This window comes from Necator americanus, chromosome II (assembly GCF_031761385.1).
Source record: "Necator americanus strain Aroian chromosome II, whole genome shotgun sequence".
Taxonomy (NCBI): domain Eukaryota; kingdom Metazoa; phylum Nematoda; class Chromadorea; order Rhabditida; family Ancylostomatidae; genus Necator; species Necator americanus.
The window spans coordinates 21,275,505-21,295,297 of record NC_087372.1 but is presented as its reverse complement, the minus strand read 5'-3'; the positions used below and the strand labels follow the sequence as shown (position 1 = coordinate 21,295,297).

At 43.4% G+C, this 19,793-nt stretch overlaps 6 protein-coding genes across 9 annotated transcripts in view; all 6 read left to right on the top strand.

The window, feature by feature from the left end:
- Positions 1–115: 115 nt before the first annotated feature.
- RB195_018856 (uncharacterized protein) lies at positions 116–535 on the top strand (the record flags this gene model as incomplete). Of its 2 annotated transcripts, none has more annotated exons than XM_064186464.1 (1): positions 116–535. In XM_064186464.1, the coding sequence occupies one exon, from the start codon at positions 116–118 to the stop codon at positions 533–535; it is 420 nt and encodes a 139-aa protein (XP_064042345.1). The 2 variants fall into 2 exon arrangements, with proteins under 2 accessions (XP_064042345.1, XP_064042346.1); XM_064186465.1 differs by having other exon boundaries at positions 161–535.
- Positions 536–3,695: 3,160 nt separating this feature from the next.
- Positions 3,696–9,513, top strand: RB195_018855 (uncharacterized protein; the record flags this gene model as incomplete). The annotated part of the gene is made up of 5 exons (XM_064186463.1): positions 3,696–3,798; positions 6,191–6,325; positions 7,666–7,998; positions 8,988–9,069; positions 9,234–9,513. 5 exons carry the CDS (start codon positions 3,696–3,698, stop codon positions 9,511–9,513), a joined length of 933 nt encoding a protein of 310 aa, XP_064042343.1.
- RB195_018854 (uncharacterized protein) lies at positions 7,680–9,513 on the top strand (the record flags this gene model as incomplete). Its single annotated transcript, XM_064186462.1, has 3 exons — positions 7,680–7,998; positions 8,607–8,719; positions 9,373–9,513. 3 exons carry the CDS (start codon positions 7,680–7,682, stop codon positions 9,511–9,513), a joined length of 573 nt encoding a protein of 190 aa, XP_064042344.1.
- Positions 9,514–9,615: 102 nt separating this feature from the next.
- RB195_018853 (uncharacterized protein) lies at positions 9,616–12,700 on the top strand (the record flags this gene model as incomplete). Its single annotated transcript, XM_064186461.1, has 2 exons — positions 9,616–9,803; positions 10,753–12,700. 2 exons carry the CDS (start codon positions 9,616–9,618, stop codon positions 12,698–12,700), a joined length of 2,136 nt encoding a protein of 711 aa, XP_064042341.1.
- RB195_018852 (uncharacterized protein) lies at positions 10,964–12,700 on the top strand (the record flags this gene model as incomplete). The annotated part of the gene is made up of 1 exon (XM_064186460.1): positions 10,964–12,700. The coding sequence occupies one exon, from the start codon at positions 10,964–10,966 to the stop codon at positions 12,698–12,700; it is 1,737 nt and encodes a 578-aa protein (XP_064042342.1).
- A 1,034-nt stretch (positions 12,701–13,734) lies between these two features.
- RB195_018851 (uncharacterized protein) overlaps positions 13,735–19,793 on the top strand; it is a gene marked incomplete at both ends in the record, with an annotated part of 36,468 nt that continues 30,409 nt past the window's right edge. For 2 of the 3 annotated variants that reach the window (XM_064186459.1, XM_064186458.1), the window contains 7 exons: positions 13,735–13,897; positions 14,858–15,009; positions 15,623–15,764; positions 17,159–17,321; positions 19,325–19,431; positions 19,487–19,580; positions 19,651–19,744. In XM_064186459.1, the coding sequence (XP_064042339.1) occupies positions 13,735–13,897; positions 14,858–15,009; positions 15,623–15,764; positions 17,159–17,321; positions 19,325–19,431; positions 19,487–19,580; positions 19,651–19,744 (915 nt within the window). Of the gene's footprint in view, positions 13,898–14,857; positions 15,010–15,622; positions 15,765–17,158; positions 17,322–19,000; positions 19,101–19,324; positions 19,581–19,650; positions 19,745–19,793 lie in introns of all 3 variants that reach the window. The other variant, XM_064186457.1, reaches the window with a different exon arrangement.

Below are 19,793 nucleotides of genomic sequence, written 5' to 3'. Positions count from 1 at the left end.
CGCACTACAGACGTTTCTGATGGCATATCGCTCCACTCCCTGTCCGTCTGCACCTGACTAGCATTCACCTGCCGAAGCCTTCTTGGGACGCCGACTGCGAACGGAACTCGATCTAATGTTACCTTCTAGAGATCACACAAACGGTACCCGAGATCTCAAAATGGAATCTCAATTCAATCGTCGAAATAGAGCACGACGCCGCAACTTTGAGATCAACGACGCGATTTTTGCCAAGGAATATCGAGGCCAGAAACCTATTTGGACTCCCGGTTTCATCATACGCTGTGTTGGAAACACAACCTACACTGTTCGCTGTGGAAACGAAGTATGGACTCGGCACGTAAACCAATTGCGATCCAGGATCGGTACAACTGCGACTAACACTTTCTTGGATGTATTCGACCTACCGCTACTCGACTCCGCGAGCAGGAATGCAACGTCGACTGCCGACTCGTCTCAACGACCGCAACGCCTTCGACGACCTCGTCGCCGACTACAGGTGGACCCACGAAGGACTCGGTACGAGATAATTTGAAAGGGGAGATGTTGTAGGATGGGAATTTCACCATGTTATTCGCTTAGAGTAAACCCGTAATGTATACGACGCATGCTTGTATGACCATTCTGTTGTTTTTGTGTGGACATGTTTCGTGTTCCGCTTCAATAAAGCTTCTCTTCTACGGCGGTGTCGACATCGACAACACCTTCCTTCAAGCTGTTTTCCATGTTCATAAAACGTCCGAGGTATACGTGTGACGAAGTTTCCACGATTTGGGAGCCTTCAAGTTATACTCCTCCGTCCTCGCAGTAGGCGTTCTTCATGAACTATGTCTTCTTTCTGTTTATTCGCAGTCGTATTCACTTCCCTGCTTCGTTCAATTCGTTGAGCATCGTTTCTGCTTCATTGGTACTGCTCGAAAAGAGAACGATGTCGTCCGCGAAACGAAGGTTCGAGAGAAATCTTCTATCAACACGTATGCCCCCTTCTTCCCAGGAAAGTGATTTCATTATCCATTGCAATGCAGCCGTGAACAGCTTCGGGTGGTGAGGGAGCGGTGGAAAAGCTGTGTCGTACCAATTGGCTAACGTCCTCACATACGAAGCGTCCACACCTTGATCGACCAGCGCTGACAGTATTGCATTCGTTTCTACGCTGTCAAAGGCTTTCTCATAGTCGACGAAGGTTAGAACAAAGGGCACGCGGTGTTCCCGGCAAACCTCTATGACCCTCGACACATTCTGGATGTGGTCAAGCAGCTGAATCCCTGACAGAATCCAGCTTGTTCTTGAGGCTGATCTTCATCCAGCGTCCTAGATATGGATGAGGATGATCTTGGTGAATACTTTGCATAATATGCTCAGCAAGCATATCGGACGGTAGTCCCGAAGGTCCTCTCGGTCACCTTTCTTATGGATAAGAACGATTCGCGAGGTCTTCCATTGGTCTAGGATCCTTTCTTTCTAAAAGTAGGAGGATGTCATGCGCGCCGCTAAGATTACATGAAGTGGATGACCACCAGCCCGAAGAAGGTCTGTGAAGCTTCGTCAGTGGGGATGATCAGGCTTGACACAGAAGTTTATGAACGGAAAAGCGTCGAGTAGAATCTCTCTATAATCCGTACCTCGGTATATTCTGGCTATATTTTGTAATAGTGTGTCTGCGAGTTTTTTTTAGTGGAATTCCTTATTTGCCTGACTGCCTGCTTGCTTCTTCACCGTCTTCAGAGTCTAAGAAGGGGATGATCGGAGCAATGCTACGTTTATCCCGTCATTATTACACTGACCCTGGGTCAAGGTACCCTGGGTCAGTGTAATAATGGAATTCGATAATCGTTCAAGGTAGTGAAAACAGAACCCATCTACATTGAAAATAGTCTTATGTGTTGTTCCACCGGATGTGGTGCGGCTGGTAGCACGCACTTGTCACTCAGTGTACCATGAGTATTACTGCGTGTAGATCACCAGCGACGATGCAGATGATTTGTTCTACACACAAAATATCAGGCAGTCATAGACCACAAAACGGTACAAGTGGCTAAAACTCATTCGTTATCGACAAGCATTCAATCCTATTATTCATTGAAGGGTTTTTTTAAGAACAAAACTTTTTCATCTTCCTTGCCGATATTTCTGTTTCGTGACCCAGTATAATGCATTTCACACCATAATTGTTTCCGTTGTGGGTCTTGTCCCTATGCTGCCTTCTTAGTGGTGTTATCAAGCTTTTTCGTCGTTTTTCTGTCATATGTTCATTAATCCTCACTTCAATATTCCTACCGGTCTCCTCAATGTAAGTTGCATTGCACATTAAGCACTCAATCTCTTATATTACCCCCATTTGTTCGTAGTCGCCTGTTTTTCCGTAAGGACAAATAACACATCTTTCACAGATGCAGTATCTATCGTATAATTTGTTTCTAACAAGCTGGCTTTTGATGTTTGCATTTACTTACCAAAACCACGTCATCTTGTAATTGAGCTTGAACAATGCTGCGACGAACAGCGGCACTGACACTTTTGTTTTGGCGCGGAACATTTTGCTATTTACAGTGTGGGTTCTTCGGTAATGCGAAAGTACTGTATGGTCACTAGTAGATGTAGAGTTTCAAGGCCTGTCTTCGTGATTCGTGTCGTTCTTGGTTGCCACTTCATTCTTCACTAGCGGTTTTGAACGTATTACGAATCACTGCGCGTTTCACTGCAGTCGGAAGTGGGGGAACGGTAAAGAGGGTCCCGAATGGTTCCGAAACATAACGTGCCCAGTGGATATGCCGGCGGATACGCGAGCAAACCTCGAAGAGGTCACGCTTCAGTCGTTCATGAAGACGCAGACAATCGCATTCTTAGATGTTTTTCTAGCGACAGAGACGCAGAAAACTGCAGAGTTACAAGAAAATATGCAAAGAAGAGTGGTATGAGCTATCGAAATTACCGAATAAGTCAAAGAATAATAGTGTTAGATAGAAGTACATGGGATTTTGAATGGTGTTCTAACAAAGAAAGGGAGTGAGTTTGCCTTTATATCACCTTCAGAAAGTCTAGAAATCTTACGAAATTAGAACTCTTTTTCTTCCTGTAAGTTCCAAGAAGTCAGAGATACAGAAGGTCCATCTGTCCAGAAATAAATTAGGCTACAAAAGAGCTTGGGAGTTACAGGATAACGATAATTCTCATTACTTTTGAGTTACTTTTGAGAGCTGGAATGTTCCGTTTTAACGAAAATTTCAATGCACGTAATTTGAAGCTATTAGATACATCCTTATCTCATATTTCACGTGAGGATTTCTCTTGCTTTTGGTACGATTACAAAATTGAGATCACCTCACGTCACAAAATTGCAGTGAATGTATCTGATTCTCCAAAACAATTTAGTGGATAGTGAATTAATCCTAGCCGGTGATGCAGCGTATGATTAGCGGTAGATAAGCAAAGTCAACTATTTAGGTGCTAACGAAAGTGAATCTCTTTAGGACACGCATCATAGCTAACTGCTCTGACGAAGCATGACCGGGGAATGCTCGAAATTCCGGCGGAACCCTCTTTACACGCATCCTCGGAAGTGCAGATTCGGCGTGCAATCAGACGTTCTTGGAACATTCTTTGTGATACCACTTTACTCTAATAATGCCATTTGAAGCATTTGTGTGTTGAGGTAAGGAAGTCACCCTCTTTTTGGGGTTTCTCGTGTGTGTCTTATGTATTGCGATTGTTGGTTGAGTATTCGGAAACACTCGTCCATTTCCGATTGTGTTGATGTTATGGTGCAACAGTGGTCAGTATATCTGCAATACATAATTGGTAGGGCAAATAAAGAATTCCATCTAAAAAACCTCGCAGGCACACTATTACAAATATAAAAACCAAATAATCAAAGTCCACAATCTCTGTGGTAAGAAGAAGGGAGACCTCATGAAATTAACACAAGATCAGAAGTCGGAGTTAGCGTCATTGAGAGTTCGTCCTTGATTTCAGACTTTCTTACGTCATATACCTGCGAACTGCCCTCTTCTCGCATCTCTAGTAACACTATTTTTTGAGCATATACTAATCTGTGAGTCTGGAAGAGCAATGCGAGCGTAGAAAAGGTTTAACCACCAATTCACAAAATTCTACTGATTATCTTAAAGGTTCCAAAGCTCTTTACCATACGTAGAAATTGTGGTCCATATCCGCAGCCGCACTGCGTTTCATTTCTTTTTGACCTTACTATAGTTCGATTGAAGGCAGCATACCACGAATCTGACGTGGTGCATACATGCGATAGTCGGAGCCGGTGCTCTGACCCAGTGCACCTTTGAACGGTTGGCGAAATTACCCCCTTCACTTTTGGACGGCTATCAAAAGGACCCCCTTCACTTGAGCTGAACCCCATGAATCCCCTTCACCTGAGGAGTATCCGGCTTCTCTCTATCGCACTTATGACGTGGTGAGAGAATCTTCGGGAAAAGTTACAGGTTGAATGGTAAATTACGGGATCCGGAGTAACTCCGCTCATCTCTCCGCAATCGTCGCAAAAGAAACTTGCAAAATATTTCCTGAAGCTCATTTTGCCAGCCAGAGAAAAGTACATCCATGTGTTAGTAATTGCTCTCACAGTCCAATAGGTTATATTCGGGTAGAAACAACTTCAAGCTCTAAGCGGTAGCGAGGCGCTCTAAGCGGCGCAGTGGAGCGCGCGGTTCGGATCGAGGTCTGATTATCGCTAGTTTCACACTGGCTGCAGCAACCATCAACGTTTTCTGTGGGCAAATATAGAGATCGGGGCATAAAATACGAGTATGAGAGAGTGCCCGCGCTCAACTCCCTCCTGAAAGACGGCATGGAAACGTTTGTTCCTACAGGCTACGTAGAACGTCCCACCCTTGTACACGTTCCGGTTCCCTCAGCAGTCTACTCACTAGTTTTATGTGAATAGGATGTTGAGGAGACCCCACTGATTTTCTACTGCTCGCTCATGGAAGCGGCACGTGTACAAAGGTGGTGGGTCTTCACGTACCTCTTAGGTGCAAACAGCGTTTTTCAGGACTAAAAAATTAGGATTAGGGAGGGGGGGACTGAACAGGGCCAAGCTCGCACTCGTAATCTACACCCCGAACTCTACATCTGCCCCCAGACTTTACCATCGTCATTTTCGTGATATAGTCGGGTTAAAACGACCTGAATCACATACTCGCTCAAAACGGCGCGGTGGAGGCAGCAAAGAAAAGAAAAGCCGCGTAGGCAGTTCCGTACGTACTTCATTTCGTTTTGACATTACTATACGCTACTTTTAAGCTAATTCCTAGAAATTACGCAAGAAGCAGTCCATGCCGTTTATACCATTTACCATCCAGCCAAATGGAACGTATAAGGGTGTTGTTACCTAAAAGTAAGACTGAGCGCTGTAATTGGCTTAGACCGTTGACAGGGCCGCAGATATCGAGGTATAGTCGGGTCAAAACGACTTGAAGCACGGCGCAGTTGGGCAAGAATCGAGTTGGGACCATCGCGGATTACAGCGAGAAACTCTGTCAGCAATGGTCCCCCTTAATCCTAACCGCTACCCTCCACCGCACTACTTCGAGCGCAACCACTCACGCAACTATACCGTGCTTCATGTCGTTTGGACCCAGCTATATTTTCTATATTTCATTTTAGTGCCTTTAGAATATAACATCATTATTACTGGATTACTCAATTCACTATATAAAGACAATTTGTGGTTCACCCTAGACGAAAGAGGGACAAGTCGAGTAAGCCCAAAACAAAAAAGGCAGACCTTTGACCTAGAGCATGTAGTCACTACAGAGGAACTACATTCGTAAAGACTCGACGTCTTTGGAGCTAGGATAAACCACACACTAAGAGCAGGACACGCGATGAGAGCTGGCAAACAACATTCAAGCTAAGGAAGCTAAGAAGAGAAAAAGGACAAATGTTAGGCGTCGGACACGTCGTTATTTGTGCAGCCCGCCAACAACGCGCAGCCCTTACGACATATTGAAATAATATCGACGTAACCTAGCAGTAATCCGTTTGGAGAGGACACAGGTGGTGTGAGAAAATTAGGTTTTCTAGTCATTTTTAATACACACGTATAGCCTTTCCAGTTTCATAGTCCTTGGGTAGGGGGAGGGGTTGAACAACAACAAAGAACAACCAAACAGAGGATATTTAAGATCAGTGGAGGAATTGAACACTTTTTGAACAGGGCCCGGAACAAGTACTCTGATGGGGCGAGATCTTGGTAATGGAGTAGATGTGAGACCGTTTCCTAACCCGAGCCCTCAAGATGGCGGTGAGTGGCCGAAGCGACATGTGGCTGGGTGTCGTCGTGGAAGAGAAGGTGAATTGCGGGATGCCTTGATCGCTTTCCTCGGTCTACGGCGACCAATTCACGGAGCTGCCGCTTATAAACTTTGGTGTCGATGGTCTAGTTGCTTCAATCACACAACATTCCAAAAGCAGCAGAAGAGAACCTTTTGTTTGTGTTGATTCAGTTGTAGGAGCCATTCAGTTGCGGCTGAACGCCTCAGAGAGAGAGGGAGAAAGAAAGAAAGAAAGAGAAAGAGGGGAGGGAGCGGAGGGGGCTTAGTAGACACGCCGTCTATTTCTATCATAAAGGAACTACGCCGCCAACGACTCCAACAAGCTGCAGTCGAATGAAGCAAATATTGAAACTTTTCATCCGGTGATCATTGGCATAAGACTCGTTTCAATATTTTTTATTGTGTGGCCCAGAGTGTCCTGACATTTGTATCAGGACCCCAATTGTGTGTTGTTGTTATGCTGTACTTTGTGCACAGTATCATATATCCGTTATACAAACATTCGGCATTGTAAAGAGTTATAATTTGGCGGTCATCTTATCGAGATGACCACCCACGAAGTTTGTTTATTCAACGATTGCTGATGAGGCTATTTTATTAATGACCGCCCACAACGGGCTTTCCTGTGTTTGTGGCTCCCAGTGAGCACACCGCCGTTCGCCTATCAATAAATGTCACTACCACTGAACTACCTGTATTCTGAGGCATTAGCCTTAACGCTCGACTAATAGGGCAATAAGAAGGAATTATATAACTCCTTCGCACCATTACATTTTGGTGCATCGGCTAAATTTGATGAAAGCCGAGATCCTCAAACGGATCACAAAGTCCAGCCCACCCTTCGCTGGCAGCAACGAATTCATTGTTGCTTAATAAAGTCCAGCCCACCCTTCGCTGGCAAAAGCAAGCTAATAGCTGCTTAAGCGTATCTCTTGTGCAGTCTAAGGTCACTGCCTATAGCGTATCAACGCTACGATTGCTCTCGCGTCACAATGACACTTGTTTTTCACAAAAGGCCGATATTGCTGAGTGCAAAAACGCTCCAGTCACTACTGGATAAGTACAGTACTTACTCAGAAGAAATAAAACCATCAGGAACAGATGAGGAAAAGTACGAAGAGTATCTCAGTGTCGCAAATTTGCTCTCTGGAATCATAGAGACAATCAAAATGAGCAGAAACGCTCTTCAGGCATTGATAGATAAGTTGCAAAAAGAATATGAAGAAGCAAGATCTAAGGGAAATAAAAAAGGCCTCAGAAATGAAGTTGAGGAGATTGAAAATGACACGCAATTCAATGAAAGGATTGCAAAGGCAAACGAAATGGTGTATATACTGTATAAGTGCCATAGTCACAGAAGCACGGAACCACATGGGAAAACTTGCAAGGAAGATGGGAATAATTCATCGAGAGCCCACAAAACAAAAACCTGCAAGAATAAATGAAACCCACGCAGATCAGCAGACCGCAACAGAGTCAACTGCGACTGAGGAAACCGAAGAAGGTTCTTCACAAAATGACGCCATTTGGCTCTCGGAGGACAATTCAAACTCGGAAAAAAGTAGAAAAGACGATGAAGATTTCATATGTCGTGCTCTCAAACCAAAGCAACTAAGGTTGCCACGATTCTACGGGGACGAAGAAGAGTTCCCTGAATTTTGGGCAATATATGAAACGCTCGTTGACCAAAGTAAGGTTTTAAGTACAGTCGAAAAAATGCTGTTACTTAGAAATAGCCTCAAAGGGAGAGCAGAAACAGCTATAAAAGGCATACAATTGATCCTACAAGATAATAAGTGGATGATTAATGCTTTGAAAAAGAAATACGGTAATAAACCGACTAACAGAGCAAAAATAGTGCAAAAATTAATTAATTTGCCAGCAGCAAAGAATGATGCTGATAGCTGTATGAACACATTCGACAAAATTCGAATGCTCATGAATCAAATGGTTTCTGCAGGCCAAAATATACCACAAATGCAAGATGCGATGTGGACCGGAAAAATTTTAGGAGAAATTTCCTTACACTATAGTGAAAAACGTTTTTGTTACAATGAATGTTGCAGAACCCCCAAAATTGGGAGAAATTTGTCGTTTTTGCGACAACTCAAATCATCCATCAGCGAACTGCCGAACAATCACTGATATTAAATCAAGGCGAAATATGGTGAAAGAAGCTAGACAATGCTGTTTCTCAGAAGAACACAGCAGCTACGAGTGTCAGAAACCAAATTGTCCTAAATGTGGTAGAATGCACGATGTAAGCCTTTGCATATCCACTTCAAATGATGGTAACAGGACAAGATATGACGCTGGTGACCGATCGCGCAATTAAAGCGCCTCCAATACCGTACCAATTGCAAGAACTAACACTACTACTCGGAATCAATACGGCAATGTCCGCAATAATGGTAATGTCCGCAACAATCAGCAGACAAACCCTCATACAGCTGATCACAGTACTAACCACACAGCTGAAGGTTCCGTTAACATTTGACAAAAGAAAAGAGCAAGTAGTCCTGATGACTGCCGAAGGAAATGTTTGAAATAATAACACCAGACACTTCGAAAAACTCCTGTTTTTCTTTGACACAGGAGCTCAAAAAACCATCATTAGAGAGCAGACCGCAAAGGAATTTGGTCTTCCAACTCAAAAAACTGAAATTTGCACAATGTCAGGTATAGGTGGACTTACCGAAAAGTACCAAACAAACATTGTCCCCCTCAAATCAGCAATACCTTTGGCAAGGAGATCTATTAGGTTGTTCGGAAAGAAATGCGCGTTGAATTTGTCCATTTATCTCTCTTCTACTATTGGAGATTTTTTAAAACAGTTTTTGTCCATTAGAAAGAGATTTTTATTGTGCATCTTTTGATATATTTTTGTCTATGTCTACTTTGTTTTTTTTAAGAAAAAAAGTTTAGGAAATGCTTGACCAAAAATTTCGAATGCGAGCTTGCATGTGGTACGACTTCAAGCAAGGCAAATCGGCTGCTGAATCTCATCGTGCCCTATCTGAGGTATTCGGCCCTGTCAGAAAGCCAGTGTCGACGATGGTTCCAGCGTTTCAAAAACGGTAATGAAAGCTTGGAGGACGAAGAACATGGAAGTCGGCCACAAGTCGTCGATGACCAAGTGTTGAAGTCCGTCATTGAATTGGATCCACGCCAAACCACTCGAGAACTGGCAACACATTTTGGTTGATCAAACTCTACCATCCATGAACATTTGTTGGCAATTGGCAAGACGAACAGGTGCGGAAAATGGGTGCCGCACCAGCTGAGCGACGCAAACAAGGCAGCACGAATGGCAATGGCCGGAATTCTTCTTCGTCGCTCCAAGAACAGCGGTTTCTTCGACGGAAAAATTGAGCAATTGGGCTGGGAAGTCCTGCCTCATCCGCCATACAGCCCAGACCTGGCACCATCCGATTACCATCTGTTCCGGTCGATGCAGAGAGAAAGTTCACAACCCGCGAAGAAGTCCAACTCTGGGTGTCCAACTACTTTGAGTCGCAGCCGGCCGAGTTCTTCGAAAGAGGAATCCATTCCTTGCATAAACGTTGGCGACAAGTCATTGATAGTAATGGAGATTATCTTTTGAATTGATCTTGTTTAATTTCGTCTTTATAATAAAAAAATTTTTAAACTCAAACGCGCATTTCTTTCCGAGGAACCTAATATATGACGATTCAAACCAAGCCAATTATCACTAATGGTTTTTCTTCTGTACGTCTCAATGATGCAGATAAACAATGCCTCCAAAACAATGGGATTTATATAAACAATCCAAGAGTTCGCGGTGAACATCAAAACGCGCAAATATTGGTCGGTATAGGTAACTATTACGACCTCGTAAACACAGTTGATACCATAACTTTGCCATCTGGATTACGCATTGCGCGTACCGTATTCGGCAAAGGGTCAATCAATTTGCAGCAAGAAGCGACAACGATAACACATGGCCTCAGCCCCGTTCAAGAACAGAATGAATCAGAAACTCTACAGAAGTTGTTCGAATTAGATGGTTTAGGAATATCTTCAGAAGAATGTGCTAAGAACGAAAACACATTCGAGTACTTCAAAAGCTATTCGAAATCAATATCGTTTGAAAACGGCGTTGTAACCGTACCTTTTTCCTTGAAAGATAATGTCATCGACCTAGCGGACAATTACGGAATAGCGTACCGTCGATTGATTTCTTTACAAAGACAACTATCAAATAATAGCCACCAACGTGAGTGGTATAACAAAATAATGAACGATTATATCCAAAACGGAGTTGTTGAATTAGTCCACGGACAAAATCAAAACTCGGCTGGCACTTACTACATGCCACATTCCGGAATTTGGAAGCCAGAAAAGGCAAAACCATTGAGGATAGTGTTTGATGCTTCCTCTAAGAGAGTCCGACAGCTTTAGCTGAATGATGTGATCTACACAGGAGAAAGGCCACAAGCGAGTCAGCGGAATCATCCCGTTTAATAATAGATCTAGCCCGTTTCTCTCGCTACAAAACAGCCCTTCGAACATTCTCAGTTGTTGGAAAATTGCTGAGTAAATGGGTGAAACGGTGTAATTACACCAGATCAACATCGATTACGCTAGATGTACTCTCTCTATATACAACTGCAGAGGCCATTGCTGTGGAGGATATGGAGATCTCTGAGAAACTCATCTTAGCAGCTATTCACGAAAACATCAACGTGCAAAAATTGCAAAAGCGATTCCCAAATCAGAAGATTATCAGAGACGAGAAAGGTATCATTCGATACAAGTCACGCATTCAGAACGCCAATTTACCATATGTCACAAAAGTGCCAATTTTCATTCCGAATTACTCGGAACTAGCCAGGCTAATCATTCATGACCTACATTATGAAAACGCACACTGCGGCAAAGAACAGACATTAGCGCTGGTGAGACAACGTTTTTGGATTTCCCAGCCATTCAGAGTAATCAAGAAATATCTGCGTACATGCATTACGTGTAAGAAATGCCACGGATTGCCATATGGAGCACCAGAGATGCCACCATTACCAACAGATCGGGTAATAATAACCAAACCCTTTGCAAATGTTGGATGCGACTATATGGGACCATTTGAGTCAAAAATCAGACAGAAAATGTACGTCTGTTTGTTCAGATGCCTCACTACCAGGGCTGTGCATCTTGAAGTGGTCGAAAATTTGTCATCTGGTGCACTTTTAAGCAGCTTCGTCCGTTTTATATCTCGAAGAGGTGTTCCAAAACTCATCCGAACTGATTGCGGAACAAATTTTAAACTGGGATCAAAAATGATTGAAAATTTGTTCCTGAAAAATGATGAAAATGGTAGTTCCGTGATGAGCTACAGTGCCTCAGAAGGCATAAAGTGGATTTTCAATCCACCTGCTTCACCATGGATGGGAGGCGCATGGGAAAGAATGGTTGGCTCCGTGAAGAGATGCTTTCAAAAAAGTATTGGACGCAAAAAATTGTCATTTGAACAAATGTGTACAGTAATTTCAAGAATTGAAGCGATAATTAATACTCGCCCGTTGACAAAAGTAAGTGCAACAGATCTTGATGAAATACCGATAAGACCTATCGACTTCCTACAAGGAAATCTAAAGTACTCCATTCCAAGCACGCAGTTACAGTGCGGTAATGGTGATACGTTATATGATCCCGAGTTGCTTCAGACAGTTGCGCAAGCACAGGAAGCATTAATGTTTTCGGAAACGATCGCTACAGTATTTTGGAAGCGATGGAACAAAGAGTATCTTACATCCTTGAGAGATAACCAGAGAGTGCTACTAAAACAACCGCGGCATTTGACAAATACACCGCGAATTGGAGAAATTGTACTTATCGAGCAAGAATTTCTTCCACGTTGTAATTGGATGTACGGCAAAGTATTAGAAACAGTACCAAGTGAAGATGGTCTTATAAGATCAGCAAAACTCCTTACGCCAAACAAAAGAGTTATCCAAAGACCACTCAACAAGTTGTATCCCTTGGAAATACGTAGTTCTGTGAGAGACTCACTTCCAGAACTTGAAAAAGATTCCACTTTTGAGAGGGAGATACACCAGAAAGAAAGAGTAGATTTAGCAGAATCATCTTCCTGCAGAATTCGTCCAACTAGACAATCGAAAACACGTGCCTTAAAGGTCATCCAAGAATTTGAAAGAAGTCTTGACCGACCCTCCACTTCTTCAAGTAGACAGGTATCCACATATCTGCTGATGGCTATGTTAGCATTATCAACTATATGTCCCGTAAAAGCACATGACAACAACTCAATAAAGTGCAACGAAGGGAGAGTAGAAATAATGCCTCCCTCATCAAGATTTGAGCATTGCTTCAACACAATGTGCAGACTTATGTCTAACGTATCGAAATCGTAAATCGTATATTTGAATTGGAAAAATCATCATTAGATGAAAGTAGCACGATTACGTTGCGATCTGAAAGTGAAAGCTCAGTGGTCTTCTCGACTATGCAGTGCGAACCGCCAGACTCTTGCGAGAAATCGGCCTCGCTAATGAGCAAAGATCTTATAGGTAATCCTCACTGTTGGCCACTTGGAGCCATAATCACTTTAACAGTGTTAGTTTACTCTTCGATCAATATCATCATGTTGATCATATGGTTAATTAAATGCACACGAAATGCAAAACGGAAAGGAACTCCGAATTCCACATCCGAAAAAGAAACAATTCCAATGAAAACATTCAATCCACATCCGATCAATATACCGTCCACTTTGTTGATTTGTATCGCACTTTTGGCACTAGCAAGCAAAATAATTACTTGCTAGCATGGATATATGCGGCATAATGTGGAGGTAGTCTGCGAAAATCGTGGAAACTGCACTTATAATTACAACGAGGAAGTTCTACTCAATAGAATCAGCTCCAATCTTTGTATTATTCAGCTTAATCATGCTAACAAAACCATCGGACTTATAAAGATACGTTCGAGACCAATGAAACTGTCCTGCTCTAAGGTTTCATTATTCTTCACTAGAGAGACGAAACTCAAGATCTACCACACAACAAGATGCTCGCAAATGGACTCTTGCACTCAGTCTAGGTGCAGTAGAATCAAGCTGGATGAAATAATTCCTGGGTTCAAAAGATCATCTTCATATCCAGGGTACTCAATTTGTGGTAACACATGCGGCGGTATAGCATGCGGTTGCTTCCTACCATTTCCACCATGCACGTTTTTGAGAACTGCCCATGTTCCGAAGAAGACACAGACTGTCTTTGAAGCAGTAATTTGCATGGAATGGCAACCAGTAATCCAAATTGATGTCGATTTCATGCTTTATAATAAAGGAAAGCTGAAATCTTTCAGTTTACAACCTTATGTCACACAAAAGTATGATGAATTGTCGTTGACAGTCATTTCTTTGTAAAAACCTCATTCTCCATTGATGGACAAAAGATTCGCTGTAACCCCAGTGGAGGCTATGATGGTACCAGATCATTATCAACTTCCCGTCGAATGCGAGTCAGAAGCATCTGCTCTCGATGCCTTTATGAACTGCACAAATCGCATGATCTGTTCGTGCGAAAATATGAAAGCACCGCAAACATGTCAGTGTCCACATGATTCACTCCAAAATTTGAGGAAAGAAGTGTCAAATGTAACGCCCATACGCAGTCCGTTCACAGAAATCTTCAATGAAAGAAATCTATGCGCTCTCCAAGCAAGGAGAGATCACTCTCGCAATAGAATCCAATTTGCTTATTGACGGCACCGAGTACATAATCAATCAACCATGTGAGATCTCGGTTCGTGGGGTCAAAGGGCGCCACAGCTGTAGCGAAGACGCAAGAATTGATTTCCTTTGCAAGTCATCAATAAACTCGTGGGTTACAGTACAGTGCGAGAATCACGTTTTCCCCCTTGAATGCGGTCCAGCAAATACTTCCATGCAGGTCATTTTGGACTTCGAGTATTCGGTAGTATCACAAGTGTGTCACACATCATGTGATGGGAGGAATGTTACCTTTGATCTACAGGGAACACTCTTGTACCATCCAAGAAGCAAGAGAAATTTGTTCTCGCAGACAGAAGTGCAAGAGCTAGATGCGAAGAATTCATTACTTAATTTTGATCTATCTGATCTGAATCCACTAATGAATACCATAAAAATGCACTGACATATAGCCCTTACGGCTTGCGCCACATTGGCTTTAGCCAGGTTTAACGTACTTATTCGGACCCACAATGATCTTAATGATCTTAGCCAAAATAACGCTGTCGCTAACAGTCAGCATAATCAAATTCGCTTGGAGAATGGTTTGCTTGTTACTGAACCTATTTAGCAAGATCACTGCGTGGATAATTTGCCAACATAGGCAATAATCAAGTTCGAATCATACATCATATGATCATAATAAGCACATTTACAATTTAAAAAAAAATAAAATCTCAAAAAAGAGTACTAATTCTACTAGTAAGCCTGCCCCACCGAAGGCCGCACAGTTGAAAAATAAGATGTGTCAGCTCCTGAACAAGATCAACTCTGAGTGCTCGATATTCTATTATAGTTGATTCTCGGACTCCGAATAACGACGCCAACGCCAACAAGCCGCAATGGAACGACGCTGCCACCGAGTCCAACAAGCTGCAATGGAACTACGCCGCCAACGACTCCAACAAGCTGCAGTCGAATGAAGCAAATATTGAAACTTATCATCCGGTGATCATTGGCATAAGACTCGTTTCAATATTTTTTTATTGTGTGGCCCGGAGTGTCCTGACATTTGTATCAGGACCCCAATTGTGTGTTGTTGTTATGCTGTACTTTGTGCACAGTATCATATATCCGTTATACAAACATTCGGCATTGTAAAGAGTTATAATTTGGCGGTTATCTTATCGAGATGACCACCCACGAAGTTTGTTTGTTCAACGATTGCTGATGAGGCTATTTTATTAATGACCGCCCACAACGGGCTTTCCTGTGTTTGTGGCTCCCAGTGAGCACACCGTCGTTCGTCTATCAATGTCACTACCACTGAACCACCTGTATTCTGAGGCATTAGCTTTAACGCTCGACTAATAGGGCAATAAGAAGGAATTATATAACTACTTCGCACCATTACACAGCTATTGTCTCCCGTGACGATATCCTGCGGAAACTCCGATTGGCTTGGGCGAAGCAACAATTAGTGACAGATTTACCCCCTCATGAGCCGTCACATGGCATGCTCGGAGTCAGCACGTGGTGTGCCATCCCGGCAGGTCATCCCGCTAGCCTAGAGCGTGTAAGCAAGCCTCGATGGTGCGCTTAGCAACTCCGCGTTGTGCAGCGATCGTCTGCATCGTGGCATTCCAACACCACCCCAAAAGACTGGGCAAATCGCCGGCGATGTTGGCGCGCGGATGTCCCGTGTGTGGCAAGCCAGCGACAGAGAGTTTCTCTCATCAAAGCGGCGGAACCAGTTACTGAGTGTGAGTAGTAGTCCTCTCGCCCAAGGTCTTGTTGATCTTGAGGGCCTCCTGACATGTCTTATGGAGCTGCTTCCACTCACGGAAGATGATCACTCGGAGATAACGTCGATTCTTCTGTATTACAAAGATAGCACAGCAGAGACGCGGCGCCTTTGTACACCTTTGGCTACGAAGTTACTAGAACCATCTTACTTTTACCAGATCCCCAAGAAAAAAGGCGTTTCTCAACCTTCAATTTTCTTTCGACGTGCAGACGAAGTACGAAGCCTAATATTTTCTGGTTTTGTTTCCTACTCCTTTTAAATATTTGTTGCGTGTAATGCACTAGGTCCTGGAGCGGATCATCCTGAATCGGCCTATCAAACATTAACTTCAAGAAACCACTCCTGATGAACAGCCGGCCTTCGTCCTGGTCGATCTATGATTGAACAAGTGTTTATGGTCAGAAAGGTGATCGAAATGTGGCGGTGGCATTGGAAGCATGTGCAGTTAGCTCAATTGAACTAGCGGACGAGTTTTCTTATTTGAACTGTGCTGAAAAAGGGACGGATCTTCATCCTCACAGGGATTATTTGAGGTTCTATCGCAGTACGCGCAATAGAAGCTCATCGTATGATTTAAGCGGGGCCGTTGTGAAACACACCTACAGAGTGTTTCACAACCGACAAAAACCTTGAGATGAAAAATACGCCTAAATCTACCTGGTTTGAGGCAGCATACCACGAATTTGCTTCGGATCATTGGAAGGACCAGAGCCGGTTAATCGCGAGCCTACGTGCGCGTCTCTAAATGGCGGATAAGGGGCTAATCGTGGACCAAGAGCGACGTTGTGCCTGCCCTGAGACACAGATTCACGTCAGTCAGGCCAAAAGCCTGCAGTCAAGCCACTGGAAGGTGCAAAGGAGGGAGTTTGTGGGAGTCGCCTCCCACAAACTCCGTGGGGGTAGAGACCTGCAACCTCCCCACGGATTTTAAAATTTCATGCAGTAATAGAAAAGAGTTCTTAGTCCAGAGGAAAGCCGGTACGGCAGCGCCAGGAAGAACGGGGTTGTAGGAGTCATCAAGGCCTCTGAAATGGAAAAGATTAATATGACTATCTGTACCCACAGCGTAAGTTTGCATCGGAAGCGGCTATTGAAGATCAGACAATGCAATCCAGAAATACTACTATAAGTATGATGTTATGAAACTGATCGAGACGATGCGAAGCTACAGAATGAATGCCCCTCGCATCTGACACTGCAGAAGAACTGTGCTTAGGAACATGCGGCAGCAGGGGAGTTGGTGGAGTTGGTGTCCTCGTCACCACGAATATGTCAATGAAGACAGACTCTTTCAGACAACTGGCGACACAAATCGCATAAGAAGATGTGGATAAATACCAACTTTGACAGTCTTCCTCGCTTACGCCCCAACACCAAGCAACGAAGAAGAAGAAGTTGAAGCATTCTACATGGACCTGGATGACTCCTACAGAGAAGATCATGCCCTCTACAAGGTCATTGTTGGCGATTTCAACATCAAAATTGGCCCTAGAAGAGTGTTCGTATTTACTAGGTAACTACTTAACATCGCAACCCCGAGTTTATCGTGACGACTAGTACTACCCAAGGGCACTCGAACACCAGAAGCCTACTGGATAAGGGAGTCACCTGGTGGAATGTACTGTATGTATTGATCGCATCGCCAGTAAAAGGTTTTACGTCACGGATGTCACTGTTCTACCAAACTTCACGAGACTTCACGAGATCAAGAAATGACTTTAACCCTTTGGCAGAAATTTACAGGAAATTGTCCTGCCTCGACTTTCTGTTGGTCACTTAAGACGACCGAAGCGGGCAATATAAAAAGTTCCAGGTCCTGGATCCAGGCTCAGACTGGTAAGCCGTAGGCTGCGTAAGCAAAGATGCGAGCTCACATGACCCCAACGCGTATAAACGTAACCGCGCTAAATGAGCCTCAGTTCTGTAAGAATCACTTTTATACGCTTGCGTACCCAAGGGCCATCACCTAGGGATGATTTCTACATGTTCTGCAAAAATGTTAGCAGGCTTAACCGACTTTTCCACAGCTGCCGTTAACTCGGCTTGCGCGCCCTGCGATCAATGTGACGCGCCATCGCGACGCGTCCGCCCGCGCCATAAGTGTATTGGCGACTTCGTTCTCCTGGGTATGCAGCTTGTTTTCTATCGTCGGTTGTGGTTTGAACAAGCTTGCGGTTTGTGCATGTAAATATTGAGAGTGCTATTGCGTATTGTTACATCAGTGTGCATTGAGAAAAGGGAAGAGGTGCCAGGATTTCCCTTCACTTTTGAAATTGGTTTTATTGGACTGCTGCAGTCATTTGTGTCGCAGCGGCAGCAGCACTCGCGTGCTTCACTCAAGAAGAGAATCCCATAGTTTTCGGACTTTTGTTTGTGCAGAAACTCCATACTGCTGAACATTTCCGCTACTCATTTATCCGAAGTTCAAATCAGTTCTGAATATCCATTCACGTTTACTTGCACTTTAAGTCCCAACCTCTGAACTGTTCTTTTCTTCCTGCAACATTTTTCACTATATATTTTTTCCTTGATTTTGTTAATTTCTGCTGCGATTTTTGTTGTATCTCTAGCTACCATCATGGTTTCATTTGATACAATTCTCTTTGTTCACTCTAACCTTGTCGTACCACATCTTTTCTGTGTTTTCTATTTGCGCAGTTAGTACCTAGGTCCCGGAGACGAAATGCCAAAAATATTTGTATTTGCAATCTTTTTGCTACTTATACCTTCACCACATCTTAGTTGCCCTTTTGTGTGAATATTCGTCAATCAAAATAAATATTTGTGCAATGTAATATTGATAAAATATTCAAATATATCATGGGCGGGTGTAGTGTAGAGGTTAGAGGTTCCGCTTCCTGCACGATTGATCGGAGGTTCGAATCCGCTCCAGTGGTCACCATGCCTTGTCTGGGAGGATAAAAACACTGACTTGACACATTGGCTAGCCACCGCAAGTCATTGTATAGACCAGTTACACGTTTCTAAACCTCAAACGATTCTGAATTGAAGTGAACGTGGGGGCGCATCCCAAACGGATTGATTAACGCCAGAAACTTTATCCTAACTCAAATATTTCAGTTTCTTCTGGGACACACACCAGAAATGTTTTTTGTGGATGCCTTTGCGGTCCTAAACTTCATGATCTATAGCATACTTCCAATGATTTTGTGAAACAGTTCATTAACTCAGAGCTCTTAGTGACGGTTTTCGAGTTCTGCAGGCTCTCCTTAAAGGCATCTCCCCACGAATTTGGGGTGGTGCGAGTTTTAGGTGGGTTATGGCTATACGGGTTCGTAGATTATGAGGAGGAGGATGATTCCGTCCGTTTTTTCGTTCCGGGGCGCTGTTTTCTACAACGAGTTCTATTAGAGCGCGCCGCATCTTCCGGGCCGTTTTTCGGTAATTAGGAAGAAATGGACGGAATCACCCTCTTTCTCATAATCTACAACCCCGTTCAGGCATAACCCACCAGAAACCCGCACCACTCCAGATTAGTAGGGTGATGCCTTTAAGCTTTACCTACATTTGGTTAACGAAGATTTTATGTCGGCATTGGGTATTGAATCCTATAATTTCGCTTTCAGTTACAATTTGCATTGGCGCAAAGGTTACACTTGAACGTGGGTGCAAATCAACCACAAGTAATGGATCGACGGAAGCGGAAATCTGCTTTAGATAACTATCTCGATAGCCTCACTGACCCTCCGGAAAAGCTGAAGAAGATTTCTGAATTTTATCATAATCTTCGTCAGTTCTACAAGAGAAAATGGTTGATTATTTGGATTCCATTTCTCTAGTTCTTCTCTTTTTTTTTGCGTATTCTAAATGATTTGTTTCAGGAATGCACCTTTGAGACTACCTACAGTTCAGGGTGTAGAAGTAAATCTCTATCGTCTTTATGATACAGTTATGACTCTCGGAGGTTGGCAGAAGGTGAGCACGTGTGATTTATTTCTTGATTATATCACGATTTTTTTTTCGT